General features: G+C 39.7%; 1 protein-coding gene across 2 annotated transcripts in view; it reads left to right on the top strand.

Annotated features, from left to right (window-relative positions):
- Positions 1-15,044, top strand: part of dnah9 (dynein, axonemal, heavy chain 9) — a 527,557-nt gene that overhangs the window by 165,349 nt on the left and 347,164 nt on the right. For both annotated transcript variants that reach the window (XM_059948782.1, XM_059948781.1), the window contains one exon: positions 3,549-3,723. In XM_059948782.1, the coding sequence (XP_059804765.1) occupies positions 3,549-3,723 (175 nt within the window). The remainder of the gene's footprint in view (positions 1-3,548; positions 3,724-15,044) is intronic.

Genomic DNA, 15,044 nt, shown 5'->3' with positions numbered 1-15,044 from the left:
TCTCCAAACAAGTTGTAATTATCTCAGCTAATCACAGCCCCACAATGCTGGCCCTCTTGTTTTAACCACATATTCATATGTTATGAATGTCATTCACATAGGAATTATCTTTTCTCCAGTATAAGTTCTTAGTTGGATATCTGCAGGCTTCAGTTCTGTATCTCTGAAATGACATTCAAACTCATTTTGTGGAATGACTGAAATGGCCAAGCCACTGTCCAATTCTATTTTAATTAATTTCCTGTTCATTTCTGGTGTAAGCCATATTGCTTGTCTCTTGTTTGTTTTACATTATAAATCACAAGGCTACTCAGTCCTGTGGCACTCTTGTCGTTATCATATTTTTCATCAACAGCATACAGATTCGTGCTCTTTTTGAAACTGCAACTTGTTGTTTTACATTTTTCTCTTTCCTACACAGTCCATTTATTTTTGGCTGCCCGACATGTTCTTTGTACGTTACGTACCTTGTTACATTTTCAGCAGATTTCACCTTTTACAGCTGCATTGATCCTGATGTAAGTGAAACGCTGCTTCGATGGTAACACAATTTGTTCAGCCAGGCAGGTTTTTTGTTTAGATGTTGCAATTTTGTTCATACTCATCTTTATTCCTGACTGCAACTCAATTGCATCTCCGGCTGCTGTTTCCATTGATACAGTGATTTCAACTGCTCTTTTAAATGTGTGTTGTGTTTCAGTTAAGGGCTGTTTTTGAATGTTTTCTTGTAATACTTCACAAACTAAATGATCTCTCAGTGCGTTATAAAGCCTATCACTGAACTGAGAATGCTTGGACAATTTCTTCAATTCAGTCACCCAATCTGAAATGGTCTCTCATTCCTTTTGATTCAGCTTATGAAACCTAAAGTGTTCTCCATTTAACAATGGTTTCAGTTCTTTATGTTCCTGCATTACATTCAGAATGTCAGCAAAGCTCATTTTGGCAGGTTTAGTTGGAGCATTTAAGCTTCTAAGCAAACTGTAAGCTTTTCCATCTGTTAAACTTAGTAACACTGGTACTCATTTCTCATTGGCTATTTCTTTTGCTTCATAATTCTTCTCAAGTTGTTTGGTGTACATCATTCAGTTGTTTGTGGTGTAATTGAACACATCTGTTTATCTGATGTAGCCAGCTATTTGTGCTTTTTAAAAATGTATTATTGTAGCGGTGTGCTACATGCAGCGTTGCAATAGCGACACGGAGTCAGTGAGCTGCAGTTACAAAAGAGGTTTATTCAAACTTCACGGCCTTGCTTTAAAGCCTTCCTGATCCCGCCCTCCCCAGGCGGGAATGCGTATTCACAGTCCCGTCCCACGCACGGGCTTTTCCCCTTACTGGTGAAGCAGGCTTGGCCTCTTTGGGACCTGTCTCAATGCCGGCGCGCGCCACTTTGTGAGCCGGTTCGAGTGCACTGGGAAGTGGGTCGCCACATTATTACTATCAGTTGGTACTTATTGTTTATGTTCCTTCATTGATTATTAATTTCATCCTTTTTCTGCCTTTTTTAACTCGAGCATCACTCTCCCCTTCTGAAGTAAAAATATGCTGCATTTCAACAGGTTGGTAGTAATTTCAGGTTTGTTTAAAAACTACATCTTCACCACAACTATGTTTTGTAACTCCAGAAATCAATCAAAAGAGAACAGTGGAGCCATGCAATGTGTCTACTTAATTTTTCTTTGGGTGAGGCATTCACATATGGTGATGGTGCAATGACATATGTCATTTACATACTTCTACATTAATCTGTAATGAAATATGTAATCAAAAAGGAATGCTTCATCATACAATAGATTTACAATATTACTCAAATGTAACTGAAATATTAAATATACTACATTTAACATATGAATCCAATCTGATTGTGGCCTGTTCCACTGCTGTTCTAGCAGATCCAACATTGTTTCATGTGCTGAAGTGGTATTGTGCTTGATTTCTTGTAGCAGCCAGCAAAAGTCTCTTGACTTTTACTGTGGTGCTATAGAAGGAGCAGAGATATTGTTCTCATTCTATTGGAATGGAACTTTTGTTTGAACCACGGAAATTACTTTGATGACAGTTTGAAAAGATTGTTATATGTAAGGGTTTATATTACCAGTTAATTCTAGAAATGAATGTGGCATGTCAATGATGCTCTATTTTTGAAAGAATTATAACACACATTGGTTCAGTTTCTTCGTTCGAATGCTGAAATGATTTGCTCGTTCGGCCTCTCTGATCTTAAGTGTTTATAAGAATATTGAAAGGTTTAAAGAAGTGGTGGTTGGTGGCATGAGGAGTGTGTTAGTGGGTGCAGGTGTTGATCAGCCTTACTGCTTGGGAAAAGCAACTGGATTTGGGCCCAATGGCTCTGGAGTGGATGTTATGTATCCTCCTGTCTGATGGGAGTTGGATAAACAGAAAATGAGCAGGGTGGTGGGAGACTTCATGATGTTCCTGGCCCTTCTTTTGGCAACTATCTGTACACATAGCACCTAAAAAAATATTCAACCCCCCCCCCCACCAAAGTTTACATTTTTGTTTTACAACATTGAATCACAATGGATTTAATTTGGCTTTTTTTTGACACTGATCAACAGAAAAAGTATCTTTCATGTCAAAGTGAAAACAGATCTCTACAATGTCATACGAAATCTCAGCTAGAGTTTGCCAGAAGACATGTGGAGGACTCTGAAGTTAGCTGACAGAAAGTTCTATGGTCTGATGAAACCAAATTGAGCTTTTTGGCTATCAGACGAAATGCTATGCTTGGTGTAAGCCGAACACCACTCATCATCAAAAACACACCATCCCTACTGTGAAGCATAGTGATAGCTGTATCATGCTGTGGGAATGACTCACTGCAGCAATCCCTGGAAGTCTTGTGAAGGTAGAGGGTAAAATGAATGCAGCACAATGCAGGGAAATCCTGGAGGAAAACCTGATGCAGTCTGCAAAAGAACTGCAACTTGGGAGAAGATTTGTTTCCCACCCAGATGATGACCCCAAGCATAAAGCCAAAGCTACACAGGAATGGCTTAAAAACTACAAAGTTAATCTCTGGAGTGGCCAAGTCAGAGTCCTCAATCCAATTGAGAATTTGTGGTTGGACTTGAAATGGGCTGTTGCATGATCCCCATGCAATCTGATAGAGCTTGTGCAGTTTTGTAAAGATGAATGGGGAAAAATTGTGGTGACCTGATGTGCAAAGCTGATAGAGACCTATCCATACAAATTCAAGGTTGTAATTGCTGCCAAAGGTGCATCTACAAAATACTGACTTGAAGGGGGTAGTTAAATATGCAATCAATTATTTTGCATATAGTAATTGTAATAAATTTTGGCCAATTTGTAGAAAACTGTTTTCACTTTGACATGAAAGAATCTTTTCTGTTGATCAGTGTCAAAAAAACAAATTAAATCCACTGTGCTTCAATGTTAGTAAAACAATAAAACATAAAAACTTCCAAGGGGTTGAATACTTTTTATAGGCACTGAACTTCCTTGATGGTGGATAGGCTGCTGTTGTTTTTATTAATTTATTATTATTCAACTAATATCTGCAGGTTTAAGAAGATCATCCCCATTCCAGAACAGAGCATGGTCCAGATGCTTTGCTATTTGCTGGAGTGTTTGCTGACAAAAGAAAATGCACCTGCAGATTCCCCCAAGGAACTCTATGAACTCTATTTCATTTTTGCCACAATTTGGGCCTTTGGTGGTGCTTTATTTCAAGACCAGGTGAGTTCATCCTTCCAAATTGAAAATTTATTCAGATTGATGTACCCAATATGGTTTGTGGAGCGCTTAACAATTTGAACAAATGAAGTCAAGTTAGAGTAATGTAAGGCTGACTGAAATACCACAGATTATTTTCAAAATATTATGTAATTTAAAAGAAATGTTTCTTCAATGTCCTTTTTCCCTTTGTGAGGAGACAATAAAGGCTTTCAGTCAGTGACAAAAAGAGTGTAGATGATTAGCCCTGTAATGTGCTGCTTGAGAAGGTGTCAGAAGCAGAACAGCAGATGGACACTGGAATTGTGTCGGCATTGAAGACTTTGGAGCAAGTGCTGAAAAATGGGAATAATATGGATTTAAGCTCACTAGTCAGCAAGGGTGCAGTGGGCTGCATGACCTGCTTCCGTGCTGAATGGCTCTGTGACTTGAAATTAGCCCACTCCTCATCAAAGTATAAGTTTGATGATAAATGACTACTGGAAAAATTGAGACTTCAATGTCACATCAGTCCATTATCAACATCTAAGTATAGGAGCTTTGGTGTCTCTTTGTGTCCGAGTGCACTGTGTGCTATATTGCAAGTTGCTTCTGAGTTAGAGCTATTGATTCAATGTAAATGGTGCACCACTGGCTTCTGTAAATGGCAGTCAGTAGAACAGTTGGTGCAAATATATCAGCAGAGCATTGTGTTTATGGAAAAATGAAGACAATGAAAATCACTTGAAATATTATCACAATCAGCCCTTTTCTCAACAAATTTGAATTTCTTTTTGTTTTTCAATCGTGCCTTTAAAGTTACCAGCTATTTGATTATCAATGATATTCTAACATTTTCTTTTACAGCCAGCCATGTAATTCCATTGCAGGAATGTTTTATTCCCTTGAAACTATCCTTTCTCATTTCTGATAATTCAGTGCTTTTTTTTAGGTAATTCAGAAAGCCCCATACAGATGTTCCTGAACATGTGGGCCAAGTGGACTCAGAGTCATACTGGGACAAATTTGAGGGCCCGTGGTTTGCAGGAAATTAGTACTTGCACCTGATCTAAAGCATTCTATAGCATTTATTGTTATTCTTTCTCACTCATTGCTTTCGTTAATCTAACAACCAGGTGACCTCTACAACTTAACTCCAAGGTAATCTTGTCCTTATCCTGTCAGTGTCTTCAAACTCTATTCAAGCTATTTCTGTCTACCCTTCCCCAGCACTCTATCCAACTTGAAACTGACTTATTTTCTTCCATTCCCAGTTCTGCTGAAACATTAACTCCCCATTCCACAGATGCTGCCTAAACAGCTGCGTTTTGAGGATTTTCTGTTATTTCTGGTTGTCCAAGTGTGAGTGCATTTAAGTATGATGAAATCTCTCTTCACGATCTTAGTGAGTCAGTTCCAGGTCCCACTGAAGGCAGCTGGTAGAGCTGCTGCCTCAGTGGAAGATATGCAGGTTCCATCTTGATCTTTGATGCCTTTGCCTCTCTGTGACTACGTGGGTTTCCTGTGATTTCCAAAGGTGTGTAGATTGTTGGGAAATTGTCCACACTAAAATTGCCACTTTGTGTTGGTGAGTAGTAAGTCCTGGGAGAGTTGTTGAGAATGTGGAGAGAATAAAAAATCTAGGACTCATGTAAGATTATTGTAAATGCATGGTTAATTGTTGGTGCAGAGTTGGTGTGTCGAAGGATCTGTTTTTATGTAACATCTTTTGAAAGCTTCAGTTTTTTATTGGGGAATCCTCTGTAACTGCACATCTATTAATTATTAACTATCAGCTCATGTAAAAATTTGCTCTCTTCAGTTTTATTCTGTCTTCGAATTCAAATAGATTTAATAGTTCCCCATATCTAAGCCTGATAAGATTTTATTTAGGTCAAGGAGATCTTCCTCCTCTGGTTGATTTAAAAGCAGTTTCAGCCTAGTTATAAATAAACATAATGGATTCTGTAGATGTTGGAAATCCAGAGCAACAGACACAAGATGCTGGAAGAACTTAGCAGGTTAGACATCATCTGTGGAGAAAAAGAAAGAATCAACGGTAAACAGTGATGTTTAACCTAGCTATTTTCTCCCTTTACTCTCTCCCTATAACTAAAATTCTCTAGCCCTGGTTGGCAGTCCTGTTATTCATTAAAGTAGTGGAGTCCAGATGCGTAGAGGGGGGAGTTTTCTACATGGGCAATAACTTGCTCTCCATATCGTACTGCCCAGGCTTGCGTATCCAGACAGCTAGGATGTAATATCCATGGTCAACTAAGACTGGCAGAGGCCTTCACTCAGTGGACACCAAACGATCTGGAGTGTCATTGCTGAAACTTTCCCAGTATTGACTGGGTTTGTCTTAGTGCAAGGAGATGGAGTAGAATTTGTCAAGCTGTTGAAAATCCTATGAGGGACAGGGTAGAACTTGACTCTATCTGGAAAAATTGACACTGAGCCAGTGGAGAACACTTTGAAAACATGATTATAATACTGCAAATTTCAGAGATGGTCTTCAAGTTAAGATCTTGGATTTGGGGAAGGCTAATATCATTCAGCTAAGAAAGCTGCTTTTAAAATAGATTAGGAACTGATGTTTGCAGGTGATATAATGAGGAGTTTTTGAAAGAGAGTGAGTAAGCATTCAGGGCCAGCAGCTTCTAGTCAAGGTGAAAGGTAAGGACAGCAATATTAGGGAACCTTGGATGACAAAGGGTAGGGGAACTTTGATCAGAAAAAGGAAGCTTCTGGCACGTAAAGGCTACTGGAATTGGTGGGGTACCCTGAGAACATAGAGTGGTTTAGCGAGTATTTAAGAAAGAAATCGGAGACCAAAAGTGGACCATGAAATATTCTTGCATGTAAGGTTAAGGAAAATCCCAACACATTTTATAAACGTATCAGGAATAAGAGGATAGGCAAGACAAGAATGGGACCCGTTAAGGAGCAAGAAGGTCATCTACCTTGGATCCAAGTCGTAAGGAGCACTCATTTGTATTCACAAAACAGAAGGACATTAGAGATTGGGTTGAGATTGTTCCTAATCAGGATCAAGTTTGTATGAAGATTGAGGTGGTGTTTGAAATCATGAGCATAAGGTTGATAAATCGACAGGGCTATCTATTGCAGAAATGAGGTTGCTGGGACCTTGGTGGGGAGTTTTGTGTCTTTGTTAGCCATGATTGAAGAGAAAGGAGACTGGACGATAGCTGATATTGTTCTGTTTTTTCCAGAAGGGCCACAGGGATAAGCCAGGTAACTATAGGCAGGAGAGTCTTATTTAAATTGGAGGGAAACTATTGAAAAAATCCTAATTGATAGAATTTATATACATTTGAATCATGGATAGTCAACATGGTATAGTCCAGGGCAAATCCTGTTTTAAGTGAGTGTTTTGATGAGGCAACTAAGAAAGTCAATGAAAAGTAAGATGGTAATATAGTGAGCAAATATAATAAGATAATATAGTAAGATAGTGGGCAAAATTAGAGCACATGCTATTGGGGGTAGGGTACTGACATGGACAGAAATTTGATTGGTAGACAGGAAACAGAGTAGGGATTAATGGGTCCCTTTCAGAATGGCAGGCAGTGACTAATGGAGTACCACAAGGCTTGGTGTTGGGACTGCAGCTATTTACAATATACATTAATGATTTAGATGAGGGGATTAAAAGTAACATTAGCAAATTTGCAGATGGCACAAAGCTGAGTGGCAGTGTGAAATGTGAGGAGGATGTTATGAGACTGCAGGTGACGGACAGGTTGGATGAGAGGGCAGATGCATGGCAGATGCAGTTTAATGTGGATAAATGTGAGGTTATCCACTTTGGTGGGAAGAACAAGAAGGCAGATTACTATCTGGTGTCCAGTTAGGAAAAGGGAAAGTACAACCAGATCGAGGTGTCCTTGTTCATCAGTCACTGAAAGTAAGCATGCAGGTACAGCAGGCAGTGAAGAAAGCTAATGGCATGTTGGCCTTCATAACAAGGGGAGTTGAGTATTGGAGCAAAGAGGTCCTTCTGCAGTTGTACAGGGCCCTGGTGAGACCACACCTGGAGTATTGTGTGCAGTTTTGGTCTCCAAATTTGAGGAAGGACACTCTTGCTATTGAGGGAGTGCAGCATAGCTTCCCGAGTTTAATTCCCAGGATGGCGGGACGGTCATATGTTGAAAGATTGGAGCGGCTGGGTGTGTATACACTGGAATTTAGAAGGATGAGACGGGATCTGATTGAAACATATAAGATTATTAAGGGATTGGACACGTGAGGCAGGAAGCATGTTCCCATTGTTGGGAGAGTCCAGAGCCAGAGGCCACAGTTTAAGAATAAGGGGGGTAGGCCATTTAGAATGGAGTTGAGGAAAAACTTTTTCACTCAGAGAGTTGTGGATCTGTGGAATGCTCTGCCTCAAAAGGATGCTTTCAAGAAAGAATTAGATAGAACTCTTGATAGCGGAGTCAAGGGCTATGGGGAGAAGGCAGGAATAGTGTACTGATTGTGGATGATCAGCAATGATTACAGTGGGTGGTGCTGGCTTGAAGGGCCGAATGGCCTACTCCTGCACCTATTGTCTATTGTAAACGTTGTCTTCATAGACTTCAAGAAGGCATCTGGTAAGACAAAGAATTGGCATATAGAATTTAAACTCAACAACAGTCAGGTGAATGTCCAATAAGGGTAGATCATCATCAGTAAATAGTTAGATGCTAGTTGTCTTTTATATTTTATTAGATAGTTTCTTATTTCTCACTTTAAAAATACTAAAAATGTTAATCAAACATAGACTGTTATTTCAGTATCTTTAGTGCTTTATTTCCACTAAAGTCTAAACACGAATTTATTTTAATTTTGGAAGAGGAAAATTTTAAACTAATTGAGGGATCAGGACTTGAGTATCTCCAGCATCTTGTGTGTATTGCTTTGGATTTCCAGCATCCACAGACTTTCTCGTATTTTTGAAATGAACTTTGATGTTTTGGGATTTGACTGTAAGTATTCACTATGGAACAACTTTCAAGTAAGAAAACTTATCAACCTCTGGAAAAAACACTGTTTCAAATGCCACATTATCTGTCACTGCTGCTTTTGAAATGTTCTCAGACCTTTACTCAGATATATATATTTTTTTCTGTTTGCACAGTTTGATATCTTTGCACATTGGCTGTTTGTCTTCCCTGTTGTGTGTGGTCTTTCATTGATTCTATTGTGCTTCTTGGATTTACTGTGTATGCCCGCAAGAAAATGATTCTCAGGTTTGTATATGGTGATCTACATGTACCTTCACAATAAATTTACCTTGAATTTTGATTGTTTTTCTGTTTTGTATCAGATTCCTAACATTTGCAAACTTTTTATTCATATTAAAATCTTCTCTTTACCTATAAGCCTATACCTCAGTTGTACCAGTTGAGGGGTTGATATTCTAGATGTTTGCAGTAAAAGTATTTCTCTGCAAATTTTTTCTGGCTGCAGCACTAACAATACTTGATGTAAATATTTATGAATTTGTAGGACACAGGCTACCTTAGAGCTAATAGAATCTTTTTTCAAAGTCAAAGCAGCTTGTCCTTTTTAGTTCAGGTTCTTTGAAAATGTATGAAGAGATTAAGACTGAACTTAAATGTCACTCAGATGAGAAATTTTCTTGAAAGATGTTCCATCTGCATAAATTCAGGGCAAGTATCAAGTCTATCCACCAAGCATTTTGCAGCCTTGTGAATTCAACAGTAAGTTTCAGACAATAGATTTGCTATTCCAGTTTTCACCTCTGTAGACCCACTTTTTGTTTACTTCCTTGTTAACTCACTATCACTGTTATGTCAATGCAAGAGCCTTAAGGCTTAAAGGATACTTAGCTCAAAATTATTCCTCTAGATGCATTCCAAGTTTAGAAGAGAAAAAAAGATCCATAACCGGACTACCAGATATTTATTTTACTTTGTGGACAGAGGAAGAAAATCTTACACAAATGCAGTTACTTACCTGAAATCATCCTAGAAATTTGGATATTTTGCTCCTTTCTCTGTGTCACATATTGCTCCCAGGGTGGAACACAATTGGGAGGTTCCTTGGTTGATTTGTGTCACTTCACCAATCTAACTTGTATGGATCTGGTGGTTTCTATGTTGAATACATGCATTCCTCACATAACATACGTTTATAGTAGAGATGGGAGACAGTAGGTCACTGAGGTCAGTTTCTAACCCAAACCCTTGTGCTGTTGCGCAGCAGTCTAATTTTAACAAATGACTCCGTGATGCTGTCAACCTGACTCTGTAAGTTCTCCTGTAGTTGTTTACAAATCAGCTCCCTGTTGGTACCTCAATCCTGCATAATTCACACCCAACCTGATGTGTTGACTCCCACACCTCGCAGTCTTTGCAGAAAATCCACCAAACTCCGAATCTAACAACCACCACCCATCCTCCTCACTCAAATTATGAGCTACTTGAATCCCATATGCTACCATTGCCCAAACTTAACACTTGGTTAGGCATACTCAGTAAATACAAGAAACATAATCAAATTAATCAAAGACTGCAGCCAACAAGACGGGCAAACAACCAAGGTCTTAAAGAGAGCAAACTATCCAAATAGAAACAAAATCAAAAAGAAATAGCAATAATAAACAATAAGCAATAAATATCAAGAACGTGAGATGAAGAGTCCTTGGAAGTGAGTCCATAGGTTGTGGGAACAGTTCAAAGATGCGGTGATTGAAGTTAACCCCACTGGTTCTAGAGCCTGATGGTTAAGGGGTAATGACTGTTCCTGAACCTGGCAGTGTGGGGCATGATACTCTTGTACCTTCTTCCTAATGGCAGCAGTAAGAAGAGAGCATGGCCTGGGTGGTGGGAGTCTTTGATGGATGCTGCTTTATTGTGTCAGCACACTGTGTAGATGTGCTCTCTGGAGGGGAGGACTTTACCATGATGGACTGGGCTGTATCCATTATTCTTGTGGACTTTATCATTAATGACATTTGTGTTTCCATACCAGGCTATGATGCAGATAGTCAATATACACTCCACTTCACATCTATAGAACTTCATTAAAGTATTAGATGTCATGCTGAATCTTCACAAACAGCAAAGGCCACTGCCATACTTTCTTTATAATTGCACTTACAAGCCTATAAGAAGTATTCACCAACCCTCCCTTGGAAGATTTCATGTTTTGTTGTTTAACAACATTGGATCACAGTGGATTACATTTGGCTTTTTTTGATACTGGTCACCAGAAAAAGACTCTTCTGTGTAAAAGTGAAAACAGATCTCTACAAAGTGTTCTAAATTAATTACAAATATAAAACAAAAAAAATGATTGCATATGCGTTGACCCTCTTCATGTCAGTATTTAGTAGATGCATCTTTGGCTGCAATTACAAGATTGTCTCTGTGGATAGGTCTCTATCAGCTTTGCATATCTGGACCCTGCAAATTTTCCCTACTCTTCTTTATAAAACTGCTCAAGCTTTGTCAGATTGCATGGGGATTGTGAGTGAACAGTCCCTTTCAAGTCCAGCCACAAATTCTCAGTTGGATTGAGGTCTGGACTTTGACTTGATCACTGCAGGACATTAACTTCATTGTTTTTAAGTCATTCCTGTGCAGTTTTGGCTATATGCTGAAAAACAAATCTTCTCCCAAGTCGCATTTCTCTTGCAGACTGCATCAGGTTTTCTTCCAGGATTTCCCTGTATTTTGCTGCATTCATTTTACCCTCTACCTTTACAAACCTTTCAGGGCCTGCTGCAGTGAAGCACCTCTCAGCAGGATGCAGCCACCACCAGATTTGCAGATGGGATGGTGTGTTTCTGATGATGTGTGGTGTTTGGCTTATGCCAAACAGAACTTTTAGTTAGATGGCCAAAAGCCTTATTCTTGGTTTCCTCAGACCATAGAACCTTCTTCCAGCTGACTTCAGAGTCTTCCACATGCCTTTTGGCAAACTCTAGCTGAGATTTCATGTGACTTTTTTTTTTCAACAGTGGCTTTCTCTTTGCCACTCTCCCATAAAGCTGTGACTGGTGAAGCACCCGAACAACAGTTGTATGCGATGTCTCTCCCATCTCAGCCATTGAACCTTGTAACTCCTCCAGAGCTGTCATAGGTTTTTTGGAAATCTTGCTTACTAGTCCCTTTCTTGTACAGTCGCTCAGTTTTTGAGCATGTACTGCTCTAATCTGATTTAAAGCTGTGCCGTTTCCATCCATTTCTTATATCCATCTCCTGAAGTGTGCTTTTCATAACCTTTTCACTAAGTTGCTTGGAGTGTTCCTTTGTCTTCATGGTGTAGTTTTTGCCAGGATACTGACTCACCAGCAGTTGAATCTTTCAGCTACAGATGTATCTTTACTACAATCAATTGAAACATCTTTACTACACATGGTGATCTCTATTTAACTAATTATGTGACTTCTAAAATCAATTGGCTGCACCAGTGATGATTAGCTGTGTCATATTAAAGGGTGTGATTACTTCTGCAATCAATTATTTTTTTATATATGTAATTAATTTAGACCTCTTTCTAGCGATCTGTTTTCACTTTGACATGAAAGAATCTTTTTTTGTTGATCAGTGTCAAAAAAAAGCCAAATTAAATCCATTGTGATTCAATGTGGTAAAACAATAAAACATGAAAACACTTGTGCGGGGGGGGGGGGGGTGAATAATTTTCATAGACATTGATTTGCTGTGTCCAGGACAGATCCTCTTTTATGACAATACCAAAAATTTAAAGTTGCTGATCTTCTGCATTTCTGATCTCTGAGGAGGACTGGCTCATGGACCTCTGGTTTCTTCTTTCTGAAATCAATGATCAGCTCCTTGGTCCAGGTGACATTAAGAAAGATGTGGGGTTGTTCTGCCACCACTCAACCAGAATTTCATTCTCCTTCCCACATGCTGGTTCGTCACCACCTTTGATTTGGCCAACAAGAGTGGTGTCATTAGCGGCCCTAACTCAAAGAAGAGAACATTCACCATTCAAGACTGTCACTATTGATAAAATGACCTATTCTCATTACTGCCTTCAAAGAGGAGGTACAGAAGCCTGAAGACTCATATACAGTGTTCTAGGAGTAGTTTCTTCCTCTCTGCTATCAGATTTCTGAATGATCTGCTATCACTTCTTGTTATTCTTCTTTGGCACTATTTATTTTCTGTAACTTATTTTTGTGTCTTGTATTGCTGCTGCAGAACAACATATTTCACAACATGTGTCAGAGATAACAAACCTAATGTTGATTTTCATTCTGAAGTTATATTTACTGATAGTTCTCTCAACCAAAACTTACTTCATCGCAAACACGAGAAAATCAGTGGATGCTGGAAATCCAAGCATCACATACAAAGTGATGGAGGAAATCAGTGGGCCAGACAGCATCTACGGAAAAGAGTATAGTCAACATCTCAGGCTGAGACCCTTCCTCAGGACTGGAGAGGAAAAAAAAGATAAGGAATCAGGGTTAGAAGGTGGGGGTAGAGGAGGAAGAAACACAAGGTGATAGGTGAAATTGAGAGGGGAGGGGAAGGGAATGGGTGAAGTAAAGAGCTGGGGAGTTGATTGATGAAACTGATTGGTGAAAGGTCTGGAAAAGGGGAATCTGCCAGTAAATGACAGAAGGCCAGGTAAGAAAGAAAAGGGAGAGGAGAAGGGCAGGTAAGGAGATGAGGAGAGAATGGGAAAAGGGAATGGGGAATGGTGAATTGGAGTCGGGGGCATTACCGGAAGTTCGAGAAATCGGTTCAACCCATCAGGTTGGAGGCTACCCAGACGGAATATAAGGTGTTGCTCCTCCAACTTGAGTGTGGCCTCATCGCAACAGTAGAGCAGGTCATCGACCGTCATATCGGAATGGGAATGGGAATAGAAAGTGGAACTAAAATGGGCGGCCTCTGGGTGATCCTTCTTATTCTGGCAGGTGGAGCACTAGTAGACCATTTCACCGAGCACCTATCTACATTGGGTCTCACTGATATACAGAAAGCCAAAATAGGAGCCCTGGATAAAGTAGCTGACCAGAACAGACTCTCAGGTGAAGAGTCGCTTCACCTGGAAGGGCCATTTCGAGCCCTGAATGGTAGTGAGGGAGGAGGTATAGAGTCGGGTGTAGCACTTGTTCCGCTTACAAGGATGCGTGCCAGGAGGGAGATCAGTGGGGAGGAACGAATGGACCAGGGAGTTGAGTAGGAGCAATCCCTGCAGAAAGTTGTGCTGGGGGGGTTGGTGGGAGGGAAAGATGCACTTAGCGGTGGGATCCTGTTGGATCTATCCCTGGTGGGGTGGCGGGAGTATGGGGTGAGAGCAGACATGTGTGAAATGTAAGAGATGCAGTTGAGTGCAGTGTTAATGTGGAGGAAGGGAAGCCCCTTTCTTTAAAGGGGGACATTTCCTTTATTCTGGAATGAAAAGCCTCATCCTGAGAGCAGATGCAGTGGAGACGGAGGAATTGAGCGAAGGGGATAGCATTTTTAAAGCTTATTTCATATAGGCTGCTAATACTGATCCCCAACATCATATTTTTACCAAGACCCCACATTCCAGTCTGGGCCTTTCCTCTCCTGATCGAAATTCAGTTGATTTTCTTTGTGTGCCAGGCACTGATAACAACAACTGATGGAATGGTCTTTGCTGGAGTGAGATCAGTTCACTAATTGAGCCTTTGAGTTCCGCTGTACTCCCACATGACAGGATTTGACCAATGCAGTTGTTAATGTCCCATATGGACAAACAATCACGTCCTTTGAGAAACCTTTGTATTTCTAGGTGAGGCTTTTCTAAGGCGGCTAATAGTTTTGTTAATAAGTTCATCCTAACTTTGGGTAGACCACAAATTCAATGATACTAGTCTTCTTCAGCTTTGTTACCTTGTATGTCTTTAAGCAATAATAAAATAATGATATAACTGGAGAAATTTAATAGATAAAGTGAACCTTAAACTGCATCAGATTCTCCTTGTCTTATATTTATAATAACAGACTGTTTAAGAACATTAGACCATTCTTGTGCGAAAGAAAAAAGACATACTTTTTGTGAGCATGTTAGACATATTACTTCATTATTTCCCTCTGTAGTCTTTTCCATTGTTTAATGCTGTAGATGACATGCTGTGGCCTTTAACTGTGTATTGTACAAAATGGAATAAATTGTGGTTATGACATTAGATGTCACTGCAGGAGACAGGATAGATGAAAGATCCATCAAAACTTGAATGATAGGAGATGGAGAACAATTATAAATAGAATGCTCTGTGATTGAAGTTTGTTTCGGATGGTGTTCTGAAAGTATTTGTACCAAGACTCTACCTTCCTAAGTACTTGCACACGGGATCTTCCTTG

The sequence above is a fragment of the Hypanus sabinus genome, chromosome 23 (genome assembly GCF_030144855.1).
Source record: "Hypanus sabinus isolate sHypSab1 chromosome 23, sHypSab1.hap1, whole genome shotgun sequence".
Taxonomy (NCBI): domain Eukaryota; kingdom Metazoa; phylum Chordata; class Chondrichthyes; order Myliobatiformes; family Dasyatidae; genus Hypanus; species Hypanus sabinus.
The sequence above is the reverse complement of the archived record's forward strand: the minus strand, read 5'-3'. Positions and strand labels throughout refer to the sequence as shown.